This window comes from Podarcis filfolensis (assembly GCF_964270895.1).
Source record: "Podarcis filfolensis genome assembly, chromosome: 17".
Classification (NCBI taxonomy): Eukaryota; Metazoa; Chordata; class Lepidosauria; order Squamata; family Lacertidae; genus Podarcis; species Podarcis filfolensis.
This window is the reverse complement of record NC_139621.1, coordinates 10,586,361-10,613,505: the sequence shown is the minus strand read 5'-3', so window position 1 is coordinate 10,613,505 and position 27,145 is coordinate 10,586,361. Positions and strand designations below refer to the sequence as shown.

General features: G+C 43.8%; 1 protein-coding gene across 1 annotated transcript; it reads left to right on the top strand.

The window, feature by feature from the left end:
- Positions 1-26,913, top strand: AP1M2 (adaptor related protein complex 1 subunit mu 2). Its single transcript, XM_083593698.1, has 12 exons — positions 1-198; positions 2,826-2,982; positions 4,104-4,171; positions 5,352-5,482; positions 6,660-6,807; positions 9,054-9,180; positions 10,526-10,668; positions 11,515-11,586; positions 12,574-12,732; positions 14,071-14,196; positions 23,153-23,228; positions 24,092-26,913. The coding sequence occupies exons 1-12, from the start codon at positions 157-159 to the stop codon at positions 24,112-24,114; spliced, it is 1,272 nt and encodes a 423-aa protein (XP_083449824.1). The 5' UTR covers positions 1-156; the 3' UTR covers positions 24,115-26,913.
- The last annotated feature ends 232 nt before the right edge of the window (positions 26,914-27,145 follow it).

Genomic DNA, 27,145 nt, shown 5'->3' with positions numbered 1-27,145 from the left:
TTTTCTGTCGGAGGACTTCTATCCCACACCCTCCTGCTGCTGCCTCCGCCTCCTCTCCTTTAAGGCAGCCCAGCTCACCTGTAGGCGCAGCGCCCTCACCTAGCCCAGGTGGCTGCCGAGAGCGAGCGAAGGAGAGGAGGAGGAAGTAGGAGCAGCATGTCCGCCTCGGCAGTTTTTATCCTTGACCTGAAAGGCAAGGTGAGTGTGCCCCCAGATCTTCCTCTCAGGTGGGGCAGAGCACCTGAAGAGCAGCCTCCACCCTCCAGGCGAAGTTTCCCAAATAACTCCCCCTTCTCTCTATGCCCTCCAGTATTTCCGCTCGCCAGATCCAAGTTTCTGGGTGTTACCTGGTGCAGACTTCCATTCATACTGTGTACCCTTATCCCCCTCTTCACTTTTCAGCCTGGAGAAGTTAAAGCCTCTTGAGACCAGGTGGGGAGCTGAGTAGCACCCAGGTGGCCTGCCTGTGCCTTCTAACTGCTAGGCCACCTTTGCCTCTGGGCACAAGGAGAGTGATGGGTGCTCCTGGCCCTGGTGCCAAGGTTTCTTCCTGTGGCTCCCACCTACCGGGAGATGGGGCCCACCTGTGCTGCGTCTGGCTGGCATCCCCTATCCCAGAGCTGGGGCTTGTTGGTGCTCCATCGTAGGCTATTTCGTGTACAGCGGGTGTGAAGGAGATTCTTTTTGGCCCTCCTTTTCTAGGCTGAGGAGTGGTCTGAAAATTGTGACCGCTTAGTGAACGGAGGCAGCCTGGGAATGTTGTTCCCGGAGCGTGTGGACCTGCTTGCTGCCATCCTGCTGGCTCTGGTTGCGTCAGGGAGCCTGTTCGACCAGCTAGGTTGCTTCAGATGGGTGAAAGAGCAGGGCCAGAGCTGTAGCAGGAAAGCAGAATGAGCCCTGAGCCCATCACTTTAAGGAACAGAAACTGAAAAAAACATTTGCTTTCTCTGTGATAAGCTGTGCACACTGGAACTGCCAGCTGCTACCCGTTCAAAACAACAACAGCAAGAACAGTTGATGGCAGGGTTCAGAACAGTAGTAGGCCAATTTGTGGAAGAGAGGAACAGCATCAGAGCTAGCGCAAGGTAACAGTTAAGAACCTGAGCGGAAAAGTCAACATCTGAACACAAGATCGAGGAGATTGGTGACAAACAGATTTATTTGCTAGACTGCTCGGTTTGTTCAATACTGGAATGAGAAGCATGCTAATACTGTTCAGACATTTACTCCCTGCCCCCCGCTCTTATAGAATCCCCCCCCCAAGCAATTTTATTAACAATTACAATTACAGTGGTACCTCGGGTTGAGAACTTAATTCGTTCTGGAGGTCTGTTCTTAACCTGAAACTGTTCTTAACCTGAGGCACCACTTTAGCTAATGGGGCCTCTTGTTGCCGCCGCACGATTTCTGTTCTCATCCTGAAGCAAAGTTCTTAACCTGAGGTACTGTTTCTGGGTTAGCGGAGTCTGTAACCTGAAGCATCTGTAACCCGAGGTACCAGTGTACTGTGTAATAATGCAAGTCTCAGCGCAGCTATAGCTTTACTACATGTTGTTAGGGAAACGACAGTCTACATCAGGCATAGGCAAACTTGGTCCTCCAGATGTTTTGGGACTACAACTCCCATCGTCCCTGACCTCTGGTCCTGTTAGCTAGGGATACTAGTTTGTCTGCATCACTGCCGCCCTCCCCTTCTGTAATAGGATGGTAATAAATATACATAAGGGGCTGTTATACTCTGATTAAGCATTTTTAAACAATCAAAAAATTCATCTACATGCATATTATTAATAATAATAACAACGACTATTAAGGCTGCATTGCTATACCTACCTTCATGGAAGTAAGCCCAACTGAACTCAATGGGACATACTTTTGGAGTAGTTCGCTTATAGGAGTTTGCTGTAAGTGAAGTACTTGGGGAACCTTCTGATGATGGCTGCCCCCTATCTTACACAAAGCTGAGTTTATGCACTGAATAGGATCTTGTGCGGGAAAGATCATGGAGGTAAAGTATCACATTTTTTAAAATAAGTGTGGCATGAAAGGGAAGCTTGGTCCATGACAGAGATAGCTCTGGGGGTGGCGAATATTATGGTACAGCTGCATTTTCCTTTTCCTCCCACCACATCTCTAAAATAACAACTTCTTTGAAGGATGAAAAAGACCAGGGGTTGAACAAGACAGTTTGCTGCCTGAAGCAAAGGACGATATTGCCTCCCTCCCTGTTCCATGTAGAGAAGCTGGCCAGATTGACAGTTGAATCTTACTTCAGCTGTGCCAGGGGGACGGTTTCCTCCATTGCACCTGACAGCAGCTGGCAAGTTTAGAGGGTACATGAGAGGCTTATGGTGCACATCTCTGTTCTCCCACAGAGGCAAATGCTGTGTGGGACTGTGACTGCTGTCACCTGAAGCGATTGCTTCTTCTACCTAATGACAGAACCTGCTCTGAAAAGCACAAAGGAGAGAACTAAAGGCCCGTTAGGTAGAGAAGATCTATTGTTTATTTGACCGGGATGTGCTTTTGGAGCACTCGCGTATGTGGCCAGGGAATACAGGGTGAGAATGCAACCTGGAAGACTTGCATCTAACAGCAGAATTCACTCGGATGTCTGTCCTATTAAGTTCTATGGGTCTTACTCCCAGGTAAGTGGGTAAAGGGTCCCAGTCTAAACCTCCTCCCTGGAAAATGGTGTGTGGGTGAATGACATACATGATGCTACTTAGAGGAAGCATCAGCGGTAACGTGAGCAGTGCACTGTGGGTGTCTCAGTGTCAGCCATGCAAGGCTAGCGTGACTTAAGCTTCTTTCCCATCCTCCAGCCGCTCATCAGCCGCAACTACAAAGGAGATGTGAGCATGTCAGAGATTGACTACTTCATGCCGCTCTTGATGCAGAAGGAGGAAGAAAGTGCCCTGACGCCACTCCTGTCCCGCGGGAAAGTGCATTTCCTTTGGATCAAGCACAGCAACATTTACTGTATCCTTTTAATTCCAGGGAGAGGGGTGGGATGCTGCAGCCCCTGTGAGGGGCAAAACCCAAGTCCAACTGGATTCAGAAACACTACTGCCTCATTCATTCCTCCTCACCACTATGAGCTGAATAAAGAGCATGAAATCACAAAAAAAAAGAAACACTACTGCCTCCAACTGTGGCGCATAGCCAGCAAGGCTGGTAATCTTCGATAGCTTTTTCCTCCATGAATTTGTCTTCTAAAGCCATCCAAGTTAGGGGACCATTACTGCCTTCTCTGGGAGGGAGCACCACAGTCTATGTGCTGCGTGAACGACACACAATATTCTAAATGCAGTTGCACCATAGATTTGTATAACAGCAATATAATGTTGGCAGTTTATTTTCAGTTAGCCTTGCCCTGTGCTCCTAAGTTTCAGCGAAGTGGAGATTGCAGGCCCTGCGTTTCTGAACTTCTTTGGAATGATGGAGAAAGGGCAAGAACAGGGTAGGCAACCTAAGGCCCAGGGGCCAGATGCAGCCCAAACGCCTTCTAAATCCAGCCCACGAATGGTCCGGGAATCAGCGTGTTTTTACATGAGTAGAATGCGTCCTTTTATTTAAAATGCATCTCTGGATTATTTGTGGGTCCTGCCTGGTGTTTTTACCTGAGTAGAATGTGTGCTTTTATTTCAAATGCACCTCTGGGTTATTTGTGGGGCATAGGAATTCATTCATATATATTTTTTCAAAACATAGTCCAGCCCACCACATGGTCTGAGGGATGGTGGACCGGCCCACAGCTGAAAAAGTTTGCTGACCCCTGGGCAAGAATGAAGCATGTGCAGAATCCTTTTGGCTAGACAGAAGCCTCATGTTAGGAGATGAGTTGTCAGATGAGAGCTGAAAGGCTGGTCCCAAAAAGGGAAAACTGCAAACTGGTGCAAGATCCAGTCCAAGGAAACAACCATTGAAGAATCCACATGAGGTTTCTGTGCATCCCAATGTTCATCTACTGCCTGGCACTGGTGGCTATGTCCTCTATTTTGGCTAGAGTCCCCCAAAGCCAATACTCCTTCCCTACCATTCCCAAGTCTCTAGTCCAGCAGTTCAGAAATCTCTTTCTTTACCCTTAACCTTTTGTGTAGTGGTGGCCTTAACCATGAAGAATGCCAATGCCTCACTAGTGTATTCTTTTCTCTATAAAGTGGTAGAGGTAAGTCAAGGAGCCATTTTTAGACATACAAAGAAGAAATAGGCACCAAGATAGGAAAGGCTGATGCTATCTTTGAGTTCCCCACTGTGTTATTCTGTTGGCTTGGAGTAGCATGCAGACAACACACACCCTCCCCCATAGGAGCCAACTCCTAGGGGCTGAGATCCCTTCGCCCCCCCCCCCAATAAAATATTTCATGGGGCCTGGGGGGCCCAAAGCTGATGGGCATTGCCATTCAAATGCTGTGTGTCCACTGCATCATGTGATCGATTGTGGGGGGTCAGGGCGTACCTGGGGTCCCCCAATATTTTTGTCAGGTTGGCACCCCTGCCCTCCCCACAAATGATCTTGAGGCTTTTGGTTTCATCTTGGCACTACAAACCCTGATAGTATCCTTTTGGGGCCAGGGATGAAACGCCAGTTTGCCCTTTGTAGCATAAAAACTGGCTTCTTCTACCCCATTGATTCCAGCCTTTGAAAACTGAACTTGTATGCTGTCTTTTAGTGTATTCACTCTCAAGTTTTGTTAAAAGGTAATAATAACTTCAAGGCACGGTTTTATAAAATTTACAGCAGGGGTGAAGAATTTGTGCCCTCCAGAAGCTCCCACCAGCCTGAGCCAGCATGGCAAATAGACAAGGATGGTGGAAGTTGTAGCTTGCAACATCTGGAGAGTCATAGGTTCCCCATCTCTGATTTATAACAATTAAAATAACAGCGCAATTAAAAAACAACAACATTTTAGCACCAACGGAAACCAGTTTAAAATAACACTCTTACACTTAAGAATTTTAAATGTAAATCCAATTTACTTTGGATTTACCTCCCATTTTAATTCAGAATAAAAGTGTGCTGCTTATCAGATGTTTGGGAAAATCTGAAGTAGAAGTCGCCATCTGGCAAGGCTGGAATGGGGGAATAGCAACCCATATGAAACCAACTCTCTGCCCCCTATGCATACCAGAAAGGCCCACCTATCTTCCTTTCCCAATAACTAATGCATCTCACACTGGGAATTCTGCAAGAAAGATGCACTTGAGCCAAATGTAGATGGATCAAAGTTCTGGAATTTGGGTATTGGGGCTGCAGAATTCTAGGATCTTCACCCCTAGGCTGGGGGGGGGTCACCTCTTCTGTATAAAATCCAGTAGGGTGAAACCTTTCATTCTCTCATTGTCAGGTCTTTTCTGAGTATTTCAAAGAGCTGGAAGAAGAGAGCATCCGCGACAATTTTGTCATTGTGTATGAACTGCTGGATGAACTTATGGATTTTGGGTTTCCCCAGACAACAGATAGTAAAATTTTGCAGGAGTGAGTCACTTGGTCTGCTCCCTCTCTCCTAACTCTTTCCCCCCTGCTTTCCTGCTACCTCTTTCTGGCACTGTGCAAATGAATGACCTAACAGGATTTGAAAACTATAGGTGCTGAGGATGGGTATACAGTGGTACCTTGTTCTTAAACTTAATCCGTTCCAGAAGTCCGTTCCAAAACCAAAGCGTTCCAAAACCAAGGTGTGCTTTTCGATAGAAAGTAATGCAAAATGGATAAATCCATTCCAGACTTTGAAAAACAACCCCTAAAACAGCAATTTAACATGAATTTTACTATCTAACAAGACCATTGATCCATAAAATGAAAGCAATAATCAATGTACTGTGCTATAAAATAAATAAGACAGTATTGTAGATGGTAAAAAAAATATTCCCCCCCCTTACCTGCACTGATGATAGTCATTGTTTGGATGGGGGGCTTTTATCCATTTCCACAGTCAGTCAGTCAGTCAGTCAATCAGTAGCTGAACTGGGTTCCACACAGTCCCAAAAACAAATTAACTGAAAAAGCCTCAAAAACATAAATGCAAAATATATAGCAAAAACAAAAGCCAAACTTAATCCATTCCAGAATCTGTTTGACTTCCAAAATGTTCAAAAACCAAGGCGCAGCTTCTGATTGGTGCAGGCACCCTGGAAACAATAGCCAACAGCCACATTGGACGTTTGGCTTCCGAAAAAACGTTCGAAAACCGGAATACTTTCAGCGTTTGGGAACTAAGGCATTTGAGAACCAAGGTACCACTGTACAGTATAGGAGTTCAAGTGGGACAAAATGTTTCCCATTTGTAAAATTTCAAATGTTAAATTCATATGTTAATCATTCTTCTTGGGCCAAACTTTATTTCTGAGGGGGCCTCAGTTTGGGGAAAATGAGGTCTGAAGAGATACTTAAATTTCAGTGTTGGGGGGCTCAGAAGCCAATGTCAAAATCTGAACTATCAATGCTTCAAACATTCATTTTATTCTGAATTGGCATTTCAGTCCAGGCAATGTGAAGTTTTGCTGAGATTCTGCTTCTGCTTTAGATAGCAGAAGGTGCTCTTTACAGTCCCCCACAATCCTTTGAAAAGGTGTGCTTGTTGGGAGGTGGAACGACTGCATCTTATGAGGGCAGTTCTGGATCTTGATCTCGCCCCCTCTTCACCCTGATGTAGGTACATCACTCAGCAGGGCAACAAGCTCGACACGGGCAAATCCCGCGTTCCACCCACCGTCACCAATGCAGTCTCCTGGAGGTCGGAGGGCATCAAATATAAGAAGAACGAAGTCTTCATTGATGTCATTGAATCTGTCAATCTGCTGGTGAGTTATTGCAGAAATGTGGGTCCATCTGGCTCACCTAGGTATGTAGGGATCCGGGCAACATTGCGAGGAGCCTAAAAGGTTGGCATGGCCTTTCATCTCGCTGCACCTGCCCCATTGGAATTCCCTTCCATTAAATATTACATGGGCATCAACTCTGGTGGCATGAAGTTGCTCGGGTGCTTGACCTTTCTCAGCGGAGTGCAGGAGGAAAGCTGTGTCCCTGGCAGCTGCTCAGAGGAGGCTGTGTGTGTCTCCCTTGAGAGTTACCATTGGTGGTTACCATTGGTGATGGTGGTACTCCCACAGGGATGGCAGTGATCTGCCCTGAACCAGTATTTTCTCCTCTTAGAGCATCAGCTTCGACAGCAAACGAGCTCGGAAGAGATGATGATAAGATGAGAAAAGGAAAGTGGACAAAAGGTAGCTCGGGATCTACTGGAGATCCCTGGGCGATTTCTGGGTTTCTCAATAGCAACAGAAGCTGCTCCACACCCCTTTCTGCTGAAATGAAGGACAGGAATAGATTTCTCTCTCTTTGTGATTAGAGTGTGTGAGCTCCTGTTGTTCATTCCCAGCTCCTGCCAACCTAGCAGTTCGAAAGCACGTCAAAGTGCAAGTAGATAAATAGGTAGGAAGGTAAACGGTGTTTCCGTGCGCTGCTCTGGTTCACCAGAAGCGGCCTAGTCATGCTGGCCGCATGACCCAGAAGCTGTACACCGGCTCCCTCGGCCAATAAAGTGAGATGAGCACCGCAACCCCAGAGTCATCCGCGACTGGACCTAATGGTCAGGGGTCCCTTTGCCTTTACCTTATTTATTTAGTGCATTTCATAGAATTGTAGAGTTGGAAGGGAACCCGAGTGTCATCTAGTCCAACCCCTTGCAATGCAAATATCCCACCTCTGACTGGGATATTTGACTTTTATGGTTCTTCCCCTCAGTTCTAGTACTGAGATCCACTTCCTGGGCTGAGCATGTTCCTTAATTTTGTGTGCTGTTTCTCTCTCCACCCCCATTTTGCACCTAGATCCAGTTGGAGGATCTCTGGTTTCTAGTGCAAAAACAAAGGAGATCCGATATCCCTGAGTCTGCCAACTCATATAGGATTTTAGTTTGCACACAGCACATCTAAGTACTGAGTAATGTTGTTTCCATGATGTTTTGTGTACTGGTGGGTAACTTCCCTGGGCTTTGAAAGTCCATTTTAAAAGGGACTAGTTTGAATTCAAACTCAAGGTGTCCAAAAAGGAACTAATTCCAGTTTATATTCGTCCCTTTAGTTCTGTTCATGTTCAGTTCAAATACATCCAAATTATTTTACCCTCAGCATTCAGAATGTTACATGCTGCTGGGCTGAAGTATAAAATATGCTTAAGAAAACACAGTGGAATGTGAATTGTTTGGTTTATTATTCCCAACAATTATGATCCTTAAACTTCAAAGCCCAAAGATCAGTAGAAAATGCATGTAGGAGATTGAACCTGAAGCTACGAAAACATTTAAAAGCTCTACCTCAAAATGAACAATTTACATTCAGTTCACTCTGCAGTTGTGGGAACTACACTAGTGGCCAAAGTTGTGGAAGCCTTTTGGAAAAAGTGCATTTCTGAGGTTTGACGACTCATAACATGTGATTATCTCTCTAAACACTCATGCTCATTGGCTGCATTCAGATGATGGGAAGCTGCTGCATATCAACCTAAGCAAGTTGTGCTTCCTTTTTCTGGTTATTTGGCTATAACCTTTGATAGAACACAGATAATTGAACAAACTTTGTTGCATTACATTCTTCATTAAATTATCTTTCTATTGATATGTAATTTTATGGTATTATGCCAAAAAAAGTGGGGCTATGAGCCATCAAACCTCAGAAATACACTATTTCCAAATGGTTTCCACAATTTTAATTGTATTAATTAATTGATTGTATTAATTAATCATATTAATTAATATAATGTTTTATTATTATTTATACCCCGCCCATCTGGCTGGGTTTCCCCAGCCACTCTGGGTGTCTTCCCACAGAACACTAAAAACACTTGTGTACTATGAGGCATAGTTCAGAGATTTTTGAACTAATTCAGCAAACTGCGTTAAACTGAACTAGCTCATTCCAAGACTGGTGCTGCAGTTTCAGCCTGGCTGCCATCAGGGACAGGAGGGAGAAGCCCCCCTTCTTCCAGGCAAAGAGAGGAGATGGGAGGAGTTGTGACCTTGAGACTCAGACCCTGCTCTGTCTTCCAGGTTAATGCCAATGGGAGTGTCCTGCTGAGTGAGATTGTGGGCTCCATCAAGCTGAAGGTCTTCCTCTCCGGCATGCCAGAGCTGCGTTTGGGCCTCAACGACAGGGTGCTCTTTGAGATCACAGGACGTAAGTCACCCAGTGCCCTGAAAGCAGGAGCACCAGCAGTTGGGTGGGCTGGGCAGAGAGAGCCTCCAGGAGCAGGAAGTGTTGGGCTGAATGACACTAGATTTGGCTGGATTTTGCTTATTGTTGCGGTTTTTCATTTTATGTAGACAAGGTGTAATTTCAGCCCAGGAGCTTATTTTTAAAAGTAGCATTCATACAGGTGCATTTTTGGGGGGGCATCTCTCTCTTTTCACTGAAACACCAGAGCAGCACCCACACATCTGAGTGTGTCTATGAAAAATGCAGTTTCTTTTGTTCATCATTAACTTTCTGGTAACTTTTAATGTGGACCTTGTGTTTTGGGAATGGGCAGTCTGTGTTCTTTTCTGCCAAATACTCAGATATTTCTGCTGCTTCCAGTCTTTGGGTGTTTGTGTTTTAAAGTTGAGGGCTTTAATAATGACTTTTTAAAAAAACAACCTCCTTTTCAAAGTGTTGGTGCTGACCTTTAAAGCCCTAAACGGCCTCGGTCCAGTATACCTGAAGTAGCATCTCCACCCCCATCATTCAGCCCGGACACGGAGGTCCAGCGCCGAGGGCCTCACTGCGAGAAGCCAAGTTACAGGGAACCAGGCAGAGGGCCTTCTCGGTAGTGGCACCCGCCCTGTGGAATGCCCTCCCACCAGATGTCAAAGAGAAGAACAACTACCAGACTTTTAGAAGACCTCTAAAGCCAGCCCTGTTTAGGGAAGCTTTTAATGTTTAACAGACCACTGTATTTTAATACTTTGTTGGAAACCGCCCAGAGTGGCTGGGGAAACCCAGCCAGATGGGCGGGGTATAAATAATAAATTATTGTTTTATTTTATTTTTATTATTTGCAAGCACCTTCCCCACTGAATGCTTGGAGTTCTGAGTGTTGGCTATTTGCAGATTAATTGCACTGCAGAAGGCGTGCTGGGGAGACCACACATTACAAGGAACACAAAAGTAACTTTTGCTAGGTTTTAATAACAAAAACAAAAACTCCTTTTACAGTAAATCAATAAGCATGACCCATCCACCAGGGTACTGAGAGAGCTACATACTGTTCTTTATATACCATACCCAACAGCTTAATTACCACAACTTAACAGCACCTGCTATACTGCTTCACAGCTGTAAAACTAGGTCGTGTTATTTGCTCTGGCCTTTAAAGAAATACACATCTTGTGGAACAATAATGAACCTTCAAATTTAAAGAGACCATTCAACACTGAGAAGCCAAGAATCACAAGGACAGGCAGCTGTTTTTCTCTGGCTAGAGCGTAGTCTCTCTCCTGCTATCCCCTGGGCAATTGTGACAGCCACACTTCTGACTTCTCAGGTGGAAAAAATAAGTCTGTGGAGCTGGAAGATGTCAAGTTCCATCAATGTGTGCGGCTGTCACGTTTTGACAATGACCGGACCATCTCCTTTATCCCACCTGATGGAGATTTTGAGCTCATGTCCTATCGGCTGAACACACAGGTTAGTCTGGGATTCAGACCCTAGGAAAAAGTGATGCCATGGTGATCTCATTGGGTACAGAGACAAGTCCTTTGTGCATGGTTGCACTGAGGCAGTAGCTGCCTAATTTTCCCAGATAATCTTTTTCCTAATGATTCATGCCCAGCTAGGTCATTTGCCTACTTATCTATAGGCTGATGCTGCCGGCGAAGAGAGAGTTCCTTGCAGAAGGATGGCAGGTGTTATGTACTGAATTTCTTACCCTGGGCCAGCAGGGGGATACTGTAGATAGTTATGCAAATGAAGGATCGAAAGTGACGTTCAGTGATTGGATAGTTTGTATGCAAATGAAGGATCGAAAGTGACGTTCAGTGATTGGCTAGTTACAGAAAATGGTTACTGTTGCATTCTAGCTTTTGGTTGCTGCCAAAACTCTCCATAGCTGTCAACGTTTCCCTTTTTTAAGGGAAATTCCCTTATTCCAAATGGGATTCCTCGCAAGAAAAGGGAAACGTTGACAGCTATGAAACTCTCTCTTCCTATCAGATGTGTCCTATCGCCCTGGCACTTGTTCAAGCAATAGGAAAAATAACTATTTGTAGTATTTATCTTGCAATCACCAAATGATGATGATAACAGTTATTTGGTGAATGCAAGATAAATACAACCTGGTTCTTAGAGTCTTTCGCCTGGCTGCTCCAAGGTGGCACAAGATTTCTCAAGTATACAGGACTGATTAAGCCGAGATGACAGGATTTGTATGTGTTCTGAGCTTTCATCATGCCTGACACACCTTTTGCTCTTTGGCTCTAACCTGCTAGAGGCTCTCGAGCCCATGAATGAGATTCTCTCTCTCTTTGCTTGAAGGTGAAGCCCCTCATCTGGATAGAGTCTGTCATTGAGAAGTTCTCTCACAGCCGAGTGGAGATTATGGTGAAGGTGAGTTTTTTGGGGGGATACTGCTTCCTGTTACCCAAGGCTTCCATAATAAGGGCGATCGGAGGAAAACACATGATAAAGAGGACACAATATATTTGTGTATTTATTGCTATAGATTTTGTTCACTCTTAACAGCTGCTCCAAATCATCCAAAAAGCGGGATTTGTATGGGCTTTGGAGAAATGAGATCCCTTCCCAGTCTTCCATGGAGCACTAAAGCAGTGATGAGCTCTGCCCCTCCTGCCTCAAAGCTTGCTTTGGCTCGCCTTGTCTCTCTTTTTTGAAAAAATATTTTATTTTCATTTTTTAGACAATATTCATATACATTTAAATCATTTTCAATTTGTACACACCTGAGATTACTTAAATCCCCGGACTTCCCCCCCACCCTCCCCTGGTTTCCAATTTTTTCTATTCCTTCTGTTGCATCTAATTACATTTTTCAATTTCATTTTGTATCCCCCGTTTTAAAACTTAAGTCATATTACATTATAAGTGTTATAACAATCCTGCTAATGTTTTTAGATATCTGCAGTGGTCTTTAAGATACTCTATAAATTTTTTCCAATCTTGACTAAAATTTTTATCGTCTTGGTGTCTGATCTTCACGGTCATCTTCGCCATTTCAGCATAGTCTATCATCTTGGTTATCTACTCTTCTTTGGTTGGGACTTTTTCTTCCTTCCGCTTTGGGCAAAAAACATTCTTGTGGCTGTTGTTGTATACATAAACAGTCTTTTTAAGTCCTTAGGTCTTTCATCTCCTATTAATCCCAATAAAAAGGCTTCTGGTTTTTTGATAAAAGTTACCTTAAACATTTTTTTCAATTTATTATATATCATTTCCCAGGATTCTTTTACTATTTTACATGTCCACCACATGTGGTAGAATGTACCTTGGCTCGCCTCCTCTTCTGGCAGAGACGTAGTTGGGAGGGGTGAAACACAGACTGTTGTGAGCATCTCTGTCTTTCTCCCTCTCTGAAAGGCAAAGGGCCAATTCAAGAAGCAATCGGTGGCCAATGGAGTAGAGATATGTGTCCCAGTCCCGAGTGACGCCGACTCGCCCAAGTTCAAAACCAGCATCGGCAGTGCAAAATACCAGCCTGAGAAGAATGTTGTCGTCTGGAGCATCAAGTCGTTCCCGGTGAGAGAGATGCCCCCTTTCCCACATATCTCCTCCCCCATTCTGTCCTTTGAATTTTGCAGATGATTTCAAAGATGCAGGTTTAACTCCAGGACATTTCCATTGCATTTGGGAAGGGGGCAATTCTGTTACATTGTTCAATGCTCCTGCAAGTTTGTTGGGTGGCAATTGAAGAGGTGAGCAGTTGGTATTGGTCAAGAGCTTATACTATTAAGTGTGCTATAGCTGCTCATGAATCCCTGCCCATTAGGTGCCAGCAAACCTTGAGAAAACATGAATGTACCTGATCCAAAAATCCACCCACCCACCCTCCACTCAAATAAAAAACCAAATCTCACTACAGCCAACCAAAGACAATCAACCACACCCTTGGCCACCCCAACCTCTCTCACCACTAGGGAAGTACAACAAGCGAATAGCAAGAGAACCCATACAAGTGACGCTGATGCAAAACCCCACACATGCACTAAGTAAAAGAATGGATGTATACCCAAAGGAGTGTCTCCACCCCCATCGTTCAGCCCTGACACTGAGGTCCAGCTCCGAGGGCCTTCTGGTGGTTCCCTCCCTGCAAGAAGCCAAGTTACAGGGAACCAGGCAGAGGGCCTTCTCGGTAGTGGCACCCACCCTGTGGAACGCCCTCCCATCAGATGTCAAGGAAATAAACTACTATCTGACTTTTTTTCCAGTAGCACCTTAGAGACCAACTAAGTTAGTTATTGGTATGAGCTTTCGTGTGCATGCACACTTCTTGAGATACACATGTGTGCATGCACACGAAAGCTCATCTGAAGGCAGCCCTGTTTAGGGAAGTTTTTAATGTTTGATGTTTTATCATGTTTTTAATATTCTGTTGGGAGCTGCCCAGAGTGGCTGGGGAAACCCAGCCAGGTGGGCAGGGAATTAACAACAACAACAACAACAACAACAACAACAACAACAACAAATATTATTATTATTAGCATTACCACCCACTCCACTCACCATTCTCCCCTCCCCCCTTTTCTTCCCAACCTCATACTGCATGTGATACTAATGTCTCACAACAAATGAAACTGATCCATAGAAAACGCAACTTGAAAAAAAGAGACAATGCACATACTTTTGTAAATTAAGAAATCTTTTTTAAAAATACATTTAAAACACACACACACACGGATGTGATCCGTAAGGACTTCCAGAAATGCCAAGGTGGATTTTCTTACCCCTTTCCTGTGGCCATTGATGAACTCCATTTACACTTCTTGGTTATTAGGGTCAGGTTGTTGCATTGGCTGGCCTGCATAACCATTGACTTAAAGAAGAAGACCTTACCTTTTCTTGCATTTGACTCTTCAGGGTGGCAAGGAGTACTTGATGAGAGCCCACTTTGGGCTGCCCAGTGTTGAGAATGAGGAGCTGGAGGGACGTCCGCCCATCTCAGTCCGTTTTGAGATCCCCTACTTCACAGTCTCTGGGATACAGGTGAGCTGGAGTTGACTGGAAGATGGAGAAGTGGGGCTCTGTACCAGGAGTCAGCAAACTTTTTCAGCAGGGGGCCGGTCCATTCTCCCTCAGACCTTGCAGGGGGCCGGACTATATTTGTTTTTTGGGGGGGGGGAATGAACAAATTCCTATGCCCCACAAATAACCCAGAGATGCATTTTAAATAAAAGGACACATTCTACTCATGTAAAAACACTCTGATTCCCAGACCGTCTGTGGGCTGGATTTAGAAGGTGATTGGGCCGGATCCGGCCCCCGGGCCTTAGTTTGCCTACCCATGCTCTGTACACTTGTGAGAGCTAGCTTGGAGGGTGGGGTTGATTGAAAGGCAAGCTGGGTTGACTGCAGGCTCCAAGCTGTGATTTAGCGCAAACGGCATGTGGTTGGCTAAAACGTTAAGAGCAAGTAGCTACCATCTGCTGATATACAGTGGTACCTCAGTTTAAGAACAGTCCTATTTACGAACGATTCGGTTTACGAACTCCGCAAAATCGGCAGTAGTGTCCCTGTTTGAGAACTTTACCTCGGTCTAAGAACGGAATCTGAACGGTGGAAGTGCACTGGCAGCAGGAGGCCTCATTAGGGAAAGCGTGCCTCAGTTTAAGAATGGTTTTGGTTTAAGAACGGACTTCTGGAACGGATTACGTTTGTAAACCGAGGTACCACTGTAAAATGGTTCTTGGAATTATTCAAACTCTCTTCCCAAAGCTGCATACGAAAGGGGCATCTCGATTACACTGTAGCTGAGGATTTAAACTCCCTGGAAGTCCAATATTTGAACTTGTTTCAATGGCTCCTGCTGGTGATGGGAGAGAATACACTGCAAACAGATGAGGAGGAGTGGAAGTAATTAGGGGAATATTTACAAAAAAATTGACCTCAAATATAAATTCCAGGTAGGGGATACCTTGTGACCAACAGTTGACAACATATAAAGGCTATGAGAATGTGGAAAAGAAGGTGAAGGAATTACTGTATTTTTCGCCCCATAGGGCGCACCAGCCCATAGGACGCACCTAGTTTTTTTTGGGGGGGGAATAAAGAAAAAAAATTATTTCCCCCCCAGAACAGGCAGCTCTCCGCAAGCCTTGGGAGACCGGCGCGACTTCCCGCCGGGTTCCCACGCATTGCGGATATCTGCCTGAAGCCCAAACCAGGTCGGGGGACAGCGGGATGCTGGCGTTCCGCCTCCCCGCTGTCCCCCGAGCTTGTGGGGCTGGCGGCAGGGAGAAGCGCGCTTCTCCCCGCCGCCAGCCTCCAAACCAGGTCAGGGAACCGAAGCCCGGGGCGTGCTGTGCAGGGCGCCCCAGGCTTCGAGATGCAGGCTGCTATCCGCAAGCCTAGGGAGCCCGACGGGAACTCCCGCAGGCTCCCAAGGCTTGCGGAGAGCTTCCTGAAGCCTGGAGAGCGAGAAGGGTTGGTGCGCACCGACCCCTCTCACTTTCCAGGCTTCAGCGAAAGCCTGCATTCGCTCCATAGGACGCACACACATTTCCCCTTCATTTTTGGAGGGGGGAAAGTGCGTCCTATAGGGCGAAAAATACGGTAATGTATATGCAGCTAAGTAAGATTTATAAAGAACTGTCATGGAACGTTGGGTGGGACGTCTAAAAGAATGACTGTAAAAGAATGGAAAATACTGTAATTTTAAAGTTGAAAACTATTATTATTATTATTATTATTATTATTATTATTATTAGGCATCCTAGCTCTCTGCCTAGCTCTCCTAGGTAGGATAGGGACTATGCAACCCAGAATCCTAGCCTTACCTGCAACCCTCTTTTTAAAAAATAAAACAAAATAAAACAACGGGTGTGTGTGTCTGCTGCAGTCTTTCTACTCAATCCTCAACACTGAAAGTTGTCCTCTAGCAATGATAGCAGGATCACCTGCAGGTTTGACACACAATAAATCTCTATTGGGAATGCTGACTATACGAGGTGTGTGTCAAGAGACTTCCTGGATGTTCCCATCCCATTTATGCTGCTGTAAACAGGGACCCAGTCCTTTCAAGCTCATTGTAGGGGGGAAAGGTGTTGTTTCCTTCTGTTCCTTAGCTTATAGAAATGGGAATGTCTTGAGTACAGGTGGAATGGCTTGTTTTCCTTCTCTGCCCTCCTACCTGTCACCAATTAAGCACCCTTCCCAAGCCTGAACAAAGCAAATATGCAGATACAAAAGCCAACCATTTCTCTCTCTTCCCCTTCCCCTCATGTAAACCACACTTGGCTCACTAATCAGGTTATTGTTCCTTTAGGAACATAGGGAGGTGCCTTTTGCTCAGGCAGACCATTAAATGGTCCTTAGAGCAGCTCGGCATTGTCTATGCTGACAGTTCTGGATTTCACAGACGAGTTTTTCCCAGCCCTACCTGGGATTGAATCAGGAACCTTCTGCATGCAAAGGATCTGTTCTACCACGGAGCTACAGCCCTTCCATTGCTTTGAGGCCAATTTAAAATGTTTATTGAAAAATAACGGAGACTTCCGGAGTCGGCGCCATCGGCAATGGCGGATTCCCTCTAACCCGGAGGGAGTGAGCTTCGCAGAAATCGGGTCTTGCTGCTACGGCGAAGCGGGGACCTTTCAAAAAACCACAGGCGGGTGAAGCCTGTGACTGTGGGACTCGGCGGGCACCTTCAGCGCCCCCCCAATTCGCAAAGGAACCCGGCTCCGGGCTCCGGAGCGAAACGGGGCGAGCGGCGCGGTGCTGAGAGTCAATTGCTTCTTCCATGGAGTGAAGCCACACAGCTGTTGTTGGAGAGCAGTGACTTTTTTCCTGTGACAATTCGGCTATCAAAACAACTACCGTGAGTAGGTTGAATTTAAAGATTTGAAAATAAGGGAAGAAAGAGCATTAATTTGGCACCGAAAACGGGAAGGTGTAAACGGGAAGTCCACCTTCCGTTTCTTGTAAACAGATCAAAGCAAAGACTATTTAAACTAAGACTTGGAAAATTACTTCAAAAGGACTTAAATCCTAACATCAAGACAAAAGATCTCCCTCCCTGAATTGCAGGAGAGGGGAGGGAAGAGTGAGAAGTATTTTTGCCTGCAAAAAGAGGAAAAAGAAACAAAGACCACCGCTCAATGCCTGGGACGGGCTGTCAAGTGCTAACAAGATTGCTGTACCATGAATCACACTGTTTATAGACATTGTAACTTTTTGACAGTTAACTCTGCAAGAGAGATACTTTTGATTTTTGACTGGCTTCTCCGGACTTTAAGGTCTTTAAGGAACTGTAAAGTAACTGAAATTGAAATTGAAACGGTTGTTTACTTTGTTAAATGGGGGATTTGGAAAAGTTACTTTAATGCAACAAGAATTGACTGTTACTGTGTCCCCCTAGAGGAACTTGGTAATTGCTACAACAGGCCAGGGAATTTTCCACTTCAAATTGGCCAGGGGAATTTTCCACAGTAAAATAAACTCCGGCCGTGGGACTGACCTTGAGCTTCAGATAAAGTGTTATGGCAAACTTGCCGCAGGAAAAAACAACAAAATCTGGGGAAATTCGGCAGCAGCGAAGAGCAGCAGCATCTGGCCCTTCTGCACCATTAGGGGCAGCACCTGTTCAAGTTGATCCAAAAGGAATGGCATCTGAAGATGTTTTAGCTGTGGCATTAGGCAAAATTAGTGAATCTTTGGAAAAACTGAGTAAACAAGTAGCTGAAGCATCAACCAAAATTGATCAGAATACTACAAGCATCAATAATTTGGGACAGAAGGTGAATTCTAACACAGAATCTATTGAGAAATTGCTACAGGAATCAACTTTGACCCGAAAGACAGCCGAAGAAGCAAAGGAAAAAGCACTGGCCGTTGAGGAAAAGATACCACCGATATGTAGGCAACTTGAGGATCACAAGTCAATGTTATCTATGATTGAACTGAAGGAAAGACAGACAAATTTAAGGATCAGGGCGGTACCTGAACTTGAGAAATACAACCTAAGTGACTTTCTTATGCATGAATTTGCAGACTTCTGGAACTTAGATTTAGAGAAGAAAGATATTAAGATAGTAAGTGCCTTCAGGCTCGGAAGAGGGGGGAGAAAGAACAGGGTGAGAGATTGTTTGATTACTCTCCGAACAAAAGAGGAGAGAGACAAAATATTGAGTCTGCATTTTCAGAAGACCTTGGAAATACATGTCAAGAGTGGAGATATTCAAAGACATTCCAAAATACCTTCTGGATCTCAGGTCTAACTACGGAGACCTGGTGAACCTGTTGAGAAGTAACAGTATTGTCTTCAGGTGGGAATTCCCTCAGGGCCTATCTTTTACTTTCAAAGGAAGAAAGTTAAAAATAAGATCAGTGGAAGATAAAGAAAGATTTTTGAAAGATCACGGAGAAGATTTGCAGAAAGAATTTGAAGAAGAGCTAAGAGCACTAAAACCAGGAATATTAGACATATCATCACTATCCTTTGGTTTGGAAAACTTAGAGAAAGTGATACCACCGACAGATCAAGAACAATTGCTGGGTGCAGTTGGAGGAAAAGCAAAGTAACCACGCCATGGCTCTGCAACTATTAAGCTGGAATATTAATGGTTTTAACTCCCCGGAGAAGAGGAAAAAAGTCTTTCATTTATTGAAAAAGAAACAATTGGACTTGATTTGTTTACAGGAAACACATGTGATAAGGCTGCACAGGAAAGTATTGATCAATAAAAGATTGGGTCAAGAGTTTATTTCATCGGATAAGGTTAAAAAAAGAGGAGTCATGATTTATGCAAAAGAGAGCCTATCACCGAAATTTATGTTTAAAGATGAACAAGGAAGATTTGTGGCAATTGAAATTCAAGTACAAGGAGAGAAATTTCTGATAGTAGGAGTTTACGCACCAAATGAGGGGAAATCGGATTTTTTTAAAAAGTTGCATGAGACATTGCTGAACTACATGGATTATAACATCGTTATGATGGGAGACATGAATGGAGTGGTATCCACAAACATGGACAAGGCACAGAGACAGGTAGCTACTAAAGATGGCAGACTACCAAAAACCTTTTTTGAGATGACTGACAATATGGACTTAATTGACATTTGGAGAACAAAGAATCCCTTGGGTAGAGAGGGAACTTTCTTCTCTGAAGCCAAAATGACATGGACAAGAATTGACCAAATTTGGATAACTAGAGGACTGGCTCCTAAGACTCGAAAAGTGGAAATTTGCCCTAAAACTTGCTCTGACCATAATGCTGTGAAAATGGAGATGAAACTAACACCAACTGGTTCCTTCAGATGGAGGATGAATGACACCCTGTTTAGAGATGAAGAGGTTACTAAGAAGGCCCAAAAAACCTTGAGAGACTATTTTGAGATAAATTTGAACACTACCACTGAAAAAAGAGTAGTCTGGGACGCAAGCAAAGCAGTTATGAGGGGGTTTCTAATTCAACAGAATGCAATAAAGAAGAGAACTCAAAATGAGAAAAAAGACAAAATTTTGGAAAAAAATAAAAGAGGGTGAGAAGAAACTGAGAGCGAAACCAAAGTCACAAGAGATTCTGAGAGAAATAAAGTTATATCAAGTTCAATATATGAAGATGATGAATCAGGAAATAGAATGGAAAATTAAACAGATGAGGCAAAGGACGTTTGAATCCGCCAATAAATGTGGAAAACTGTTAGCTTGGCAAATGAAAAAAAAGACAAAAACTTAACACCATTACCAACTTGGAAGTGGAAGGAAAGAACATTCAGAATCCAGTGGAAATTAGAAAATGTTTCCAGAGGTACTTTAAACAGTTATATACACAAGGGCCACAGAAAGAATTCAATATAGACCAATTCTTAAAAACAAATGGACTACAAAAAATCTCTCAAGAAAACAAGTTAATGTTGAACTATAAAATCACAGAACAGGAGGTGGAAGGTGCCATCCAGAATATGCAGTTGGGCAAATCTCCAGGGCCGGACGGCTTAACCTCAAAATACTATAGATCTCTGAAAGATTGGATAATTCAACCACTAAAGGAGGTTTGTAATGAAATTTTTTTTGGGGGGGGGAGCGCCAGAGTCGTGGAAGGAAGCTTATATTACACTTATACCGAAAACTGAGTCTGAAAAGACACAACTTAAGAACTGCTGCCCCATATCCCTACTTAACGTGGATTACAAAATTTTTGCAGACATTTTGGCTAAAAGACTAAAAAAAGTATTAGTGGAGGAGATACATAAAGACCAAGCTGGCTTTCTCCCGGGTAGACACTTGTCTGACAACACGAGAAATATAATTAATATTTTGGAGAAACTGCAAGTGAATATTAACACTAAAGCAGTCTTAATATTCGTAGATGCGGAGAAAGCTTTTGACAATATTTCTTGGAGTTTTATGAAGAAAAATCTTCAGGGGATGGGGGTTGGTCAAGGTTTTGAAAACGGTATAGGTGCAATTTACTCAGAACAAAAGGCTAAACTAATTGTTAACAATGTGGTGACAGAGGAATTTAAGATAGAGAAAGGGACACGACAAGGCTGCCCAATTTCCCCATTGCTCTTTATTTCGGTCCTGGAGGTTTTGCTAAATATGATCAGAAGGGACCGTTTGATTAAAGGTATACAGGTCGGAGCTAAACAGTACAAATTGAAAGCTTTTGCAGATGATTTAGTATTGACGTTACAGGAGCCAGAATCTAGTACTAAAAGAGTATTGGAACTGATTCAAGAATTTGGTCAGGTGGCAGGATTTAAGCTGAACAAGTTAAAAACTAAGGTTCTTGAGAAAAATTTAACACCGATTGAGAAAGAGAGGTTTCAGAAGGAGACAGGTTTAACATTGGTTAAGAAAGTGAAATATCTGGGGGTTAACATGACCGCTAAGAACTTAAATTTATTTAAAGATAATTATGAGAAAGAGATATTTCTAGATATGTCTGGCAGGGCAAGAAGCCCAGAATAAAATTTAAAATATTAACTGATGTAAAGGAAAGAGGTGGATTCGCCCTGCCAGACCTTAAACTTTACTACGAATCAGCAGCATTCTGCTGGTTGAAAGAATGGCTGCTTCTTGAGAACATAGACATTTTGCATTTAGAAGGTTTTAATAACGTTTTTGGGTGGCATGCATATTTGTGGTATGACAAGGTTAAAAGCACATAAAGCATTTAAAAACCATATTGTCAGGAAAGCATTGTTTAATGTCTGGATAAGATATAAGGACCTACTTGAAAATAAAACCCCAAGGTGGTTGTCACCGATGGAAGCAAAGGCCCAGAAAAAGCTCAATATGGAGGCCAAATGGCCGAAATATTGGGAAATTCTGGAACAAGAAGGAGATAAATTGAAATTGCAGAGTTTTGAGAAATTAAAAGATAAAGTGCGAGATTGGCTTCATTATTATCAAATAAGGGAGGCTTACAATTTGGACAAAAAAATTGGCTTCCAGGTGGAAAAATCAAAATTGGAAACAGAACTGTTAGACCCCAAAACTAAGATACTTTCAAGAATGTATAACTTGCTGCTGAAATGGAACACCCAGGATGAAACGGTTAAATCTGCTATGATTAAATGGGCACAAGATGTTGGACATAACATTATGTTTGCTGACTGGGAACGGTTGTAGACCACAGGTATGAAATTTACGGCATGTAATGCCTTAAGAGAGAATATTATGAAAATGATATATAGGTGGTACATGACACCAGTCAAGCTGGCAAAAATCTACCATTTGCCCGATAATAAATGTTGGAAATGTAAAGATAATGAAGGTACATTCTTTCACCTTTGGTGGATGTGCCCAAGGATTAAGGCTTTCTGGGAGATGATATATAATGAAATGAAAAAGGTATTTAAATATACCTTCTTGAAGAAACCAGAGGCCTTTCTCCTGGGCATGGTCGGCCAATTGGTGTTAAAGAAGGATAGAACTTTTTTTATGTACGCCACAGCAGCAGCAAGAATACTTATTGCAAGGTATTGGAAGACACAAGATTTACCCACTCTGGAAGAATGGCAGATGAAAGTGATGGACTATATGGAATTGGCGGAAATGACTGGCAGAATCCGAGACCAGGGAGAGGAGTCGGTGGAAGAAGACTGGAAGAAATTTAAGGACTATTTACAGAAACATTGCAAAATTAATGAATGTTAAAATGATGCTGGAATGAAATGAAGCGGTTTTAGTAATAATGTTAAAAAGGAGTATGAAAATTTGATTTATTAAATAGATGAAATTCTAAGGTTGTAATATGTCAAGATAAAGAACTAAGATAAAAACAAAGAGGGAAAGGATTTGCTGAATTAACCATTCGAAATGGAATACAAAAAAGGGAGGTGAGAGGAGGTCAGGGAAACAAGTGAAGGAAAAATAAGACATTGAAAGATGGACTCATTATTTTACTGTTTTTTCTATTTTCTTTTTTTCTACTCTGTATTTTTTATTGTTTGTTTTTTCTTTATTATCTTATTATTTTTGTAAACTCTTTTTTTGAAATTTGAATAAAATATCATTTAAAAAAAATGTTTATTGAAAAATAACGATCCAAGCATTCCTTTCCCACGAACTTTAGATGGGCACAAACAAATGCCCTGGCACCTTCATTACATACATATATTTAGGCGCCAGGCGGATATGTTTCTCCTCAACCAGGCGTTTGTCTGATTAACATCCTATGTGTGGTCTTTTAAATGTGTCTGTGGGAGGGGGGTTATTGGCGTGTTTTGCTTTGGTTATGTATTTTGTGTTTTCGTTTTGTATTTTTATGTTGTGAACTGCCCTGTGATCTTTGGACGGAGGGTGGTAAATAAATAAATAAATAATGCAGCCAATATTTCTTTGGGAGAAGGTGGGGCGGGGCAATTTGCCAAGATGTTGTGTAGACTCGAAGTGCCTTTCATTGTGACCAGCTGGCGATGGGTGGTTTAGAGGAGGTTGACGGATGCCCTCCTTTGACATTGTCCTCTCCTCTGCCTCCTCCCTCTAACCCAGGTGCGGTACATGAAGATAATTGAGAAGAGTGGGTACCAGGCTCTGCCTTGGGTCCGTTACATCACCCAGAGTGGGGGTAAGTTGTCAAGGAAGCTGAGCTGCATACAGGTTGTACAGACATTGGCTTTCCCTGGCTAAGCACTTTCCGTGTACAGTCATACCTTGGGTTACAGATGCTTCAGGTTGCGTTTTTTCGGGTTACGGACCGCCAAAAGCCGGAAGTACTGGAACGGATTACTTGGGTTTCTGGGGTCGCACATGCGCAGAAGCGCCAAATCGCTATTTGCACATGCGCAGAAGTGCCGAATTGGAACCCACTCGTGCGCAGACGCGCCGCTGCAGGTTGCGAACACTGCAGGTTGTGAACTTGCATCAGATCACATTCGCAACCCGAGCGTCCACTGTACTAAAAGCTGTATGACGATCCTTTTGTGTTGGAGCCAATGTGGTGTAGTGCTTAGAGTGTCAGACCATGACCATGTCTAACAATTCCCCCTAAAAGACTTGTCCCAAGTTTCCCTGTGCGGAAGCTATGCTGATTCCCTTTCAGCAAGGCTCGTTCTGCGCCTATATGTTTTGCAATTCTGGCTGTGAATCTACCCAAGAGAGAAGCAATACAGGTTTGTAATTATTTGGATTTCTCAATCTCTGGAACCCCTCCCCCCTTTTTTAAATTGACGCAGTATTGGCCACTTTCCACCATCCTATTATCCTTGCGGGGGAGTTTGCCGGTGTTCCCATTTCACAGACGAGAAACTTTTGAGAGCTGGAGAGAGCACGTTGCTAAAGCTTCCTCCCTCCTTGCAGGTTTGTTCCTGCCTGTCCTCATCGCTCAGTATCTCCTACAGGCATAACAGCTACTCTGGGAAAAGGCAGAACTTTTAAGAACCTTTCTGGCCTGACCCAGGCCTAACGTAGTCTCTACCTTTTTTGTTCCAGATTACCAGCTCCGGACACATTAGTCGTGATCTTGCAGAGCTGGACACCATCAAAAATGAAGAAGCCTGAATGGCCCAAGGATCCTTTGTTGGCACTCTCTGAAGCAAATTGTGTGTGTGTGTGTGTGTGTGTGTGTGTGTGTGTGTGTGTCCTCCTTCTCTCAAAATGCCACCCTGCTCCTCTGCCCAACCACAGCTCGATTTGGCAACAGTTCTTGGGCTGGTTTGCCCAGTGCCTTAAGGGGGAAATGATGGCTCTGTGGTTGTTGCCTGAGATGGCACCTGCATTGCTTCCCTAACCTGAGTGGCAGTGGACTTACCTGTGGCGAAACGCCGACTGGCTGTGCCTTGCCAGGACTCCTGGATGGAGAGACTCTTCCAGGTGCCTTGCCTTCTTTCAGAACCTCCCTGCTTTAGAAGGTTCCACAGAACCAGTGGTGTCGCTTTGCTCCAAAGGTTTAGCTTGGCGTTCTCATCAGGGGGAGATGCGTTTGGCTTCACCTGCGGGTAGCTTTCACCTGAGTGTAGCGTTCGGCTCAGCCTGGAAGGTAAGCTGAGCTCCCCGCAAGCGCCTTGTTGCTCTGCACCTTAGACTGGTGAGGAGAGAGGCAGGGAAAGCATGTCCTGCTATTGTGTGTAGAAGCTAGAACTAGGAGCTTCTGGGCACAAACTCACTGGGTGGCTGCAAGCAAGCCCCTTTCCCCCCTCAGTCTGTTCCCTAATTGTATGATGAGAATAGTGGCTACCTCATTTTTAAGATTTGTGACTCAAAACTACTTCCCATTGTCCTTTAGACCACAATGAGCTGTAAATAGAAGTTGAAATGAAATTGGGCCATTTCAACAGGGTGACCGTGACGCTGTTGTGTGTCATTAGTCCTCATTTCCTTTGGTTTTCTGTTCCACTTTCTTCCTTCATTCTGAGCATCCTCACTACAGCCAACAAATGGAGCTGGCCAGTTCTTACAATAGTGGGCCTTATCATTCTGGACACCTGACAGCGAAAATACCAAATATTATTTGGAGAGGAATACTGAAGCTCAGGCCTGCTTGTGCTCTTCAGAGCTCCTTTTGCCTTTCAGTCAGTTTATTTGAAAAACCAGATACTCCACATACAATTTCCCCTTATTAAATCTTTATTTGGTTTCATCTCTAAGGTCAGGAAAAGAGAATGTCCAGCTGATTAGCAATTAATCGCCTTGATATTTATTGATACTAGTCTATGCACATTTATATTGGAGTGAGCCCCATTTAATGCAGTGATGTCATGTTTGAGTAAGAACACACAGAATTAGGATGCAGGAGTCCGATAACCTGTCTACCTATCTTCCTTTGATTTGCTCCTGTCTCAGTGATGTGGTTGCTATGGAAACAGTCTGAAGCTACTGTTGATTTGTATAGGAACCTGAACCTGAATTGGGCCCTTTGAGAAAAGGGAATTCTAGTTTCCCAACTTTCCCTTTTTAAGCCACTAAAAGCAAGCTGATAAAATAAATGTGGTTATACTGTGAAAAAATACCTCAACACAGTGCTTTTTTCTGGGGGTACGCATACCCCTAAATATTTTGTGAATCTAAGTTTGGCCTCATTGAGGGGCAGTATTTCAATATGAGTAGGAAAATGAGAGTTCCCCTAAACATTTTTTTAAAGAAAAAAAGCACTGCCTCAGCATGTAAGTGGATCCATGTACAGATCTATTTCATTAGTAGTGAAGCTGCCTCAAAGTGAATGCTGTCTGTTTAAGTACGGTACAGTGAGAAAAATCCCAGAAAATGATTTGTTGGTCTGCAGCGACAAGATGGCAGAAAGTAATTGCAGTATAAAGGCCTCCAATTTAAGCCTGTCCCAGAATCTTCCACCTGTTAGGATTTTGGCACTCCCTAATATAATGCAGTTCATGCCTGTTTAAGTTCCCCTGCAGATCCAGCAGTACCAACTGTAGCTCAGAGACAAACTTGCAAGCCTCCCAAACCAATTCCTGCAAAGTGGTCGGTGGTAGAGCAAATGCAAAAAATGTCCTGGCACCTGGGTTCAAGTCTTTAAAATATCTGTGTGTGTCCCCCTTCCCTCAAACCAACAAAATAGCAAAACCCCACCTTAGATCTTGCAGAAAGGAATGTGTGCAAATCAAAGAAATTAATTCTGGGGCTGCTGGGTGATTTGTTCCAAGTCTGTACAGTCTTACCTTGGAAGTTGAATGGAATCCATTCTGGAAGTCTGTTCGACTTCCAAAACATTCAGAAACCAAGGCACGGCTTCTGATTGGCTGCAGGAAGCTCCTGCAGCCAATCGGAAGCCCTGTCGGACGTTCAGGTTCCAAAGAACGTTCCCAAACCAGAACACTCACTTCTGGGTTTGCGGCGTTTGGGAGCCAAAACGTTCGAGTCGCAAGGTGTTCAACTTCCGAGGTACGACTATATAAGCATCCTATCTATGTTCAAGTAGAAACCTGCTAAACACAGCAAGCAGGGGAGCCAAAGCCCTCACCAGCAGATTTTGGCAGGTGCCCACTTCATGCAGGTATATAGGATTGCATGCTGCTCCAAGCCCTGTGCATTCCTCCCTGAGAGCAGTGGTTCCCCAAAGGGTGTGGCAGGGGAGGATGGAAAGCATGGCCGGAAGAGTCCAGGAAAATCAATATTCTATTTTGGGAAAGATTCATATTCTTCTGTAGCTGCATTGTTTTATAATTTCTGGATGTCCTACGATCATAATATAAAATAGTTGTGTTCTGTGTTATAAATCAAGCACTGCTAAGAGTTGTTTGTTTTTGTTTCCCAATGTATTTCTTATCAATAAAAGAATTCTGTGTGGCAGAAGCAAATTTTTATTCTGAAAGTGTGGAAAAAAGTTTGAGAACCACTGCTGGGTGGAACATGAGACTCTTAATTTCTGGGATTGAGCCCGACGTTGAGCAAAAGATTCTTGCATTGCAGGGGGTTGGACTAGATGACCCTTCGGATCCCTTCCAGTTCTACAATTCTATGATTCTAATGACTCCCGAGTAAACATAACTTGGATGAAGGAATTGTAGGGATGCTCATCACATTTGCAGA

Coding starts and splice junctions, on each gene's coding strand:
- AP1M2 (XM_083593698.1), top strand. CDS start 157: ATGTCCGCCTCGGCAGTTTTTATCCTTGACCTGAAAGGCAAG. Junction 11,587..12,573: donor GAGTGGAGATTATGGTGAAG/GTGAGTTTTTTG, acceptor CCTCTCTGAAAG/GCAAAGGGCCAATTCAAGAA. Junction 23,229..24,091: donor TTACATCACCCAGAGTGGGG/GTAAGTTGTCAA, acceptor TTTTTGTTCCAG/ATTACCAGCTCCGGACACAT.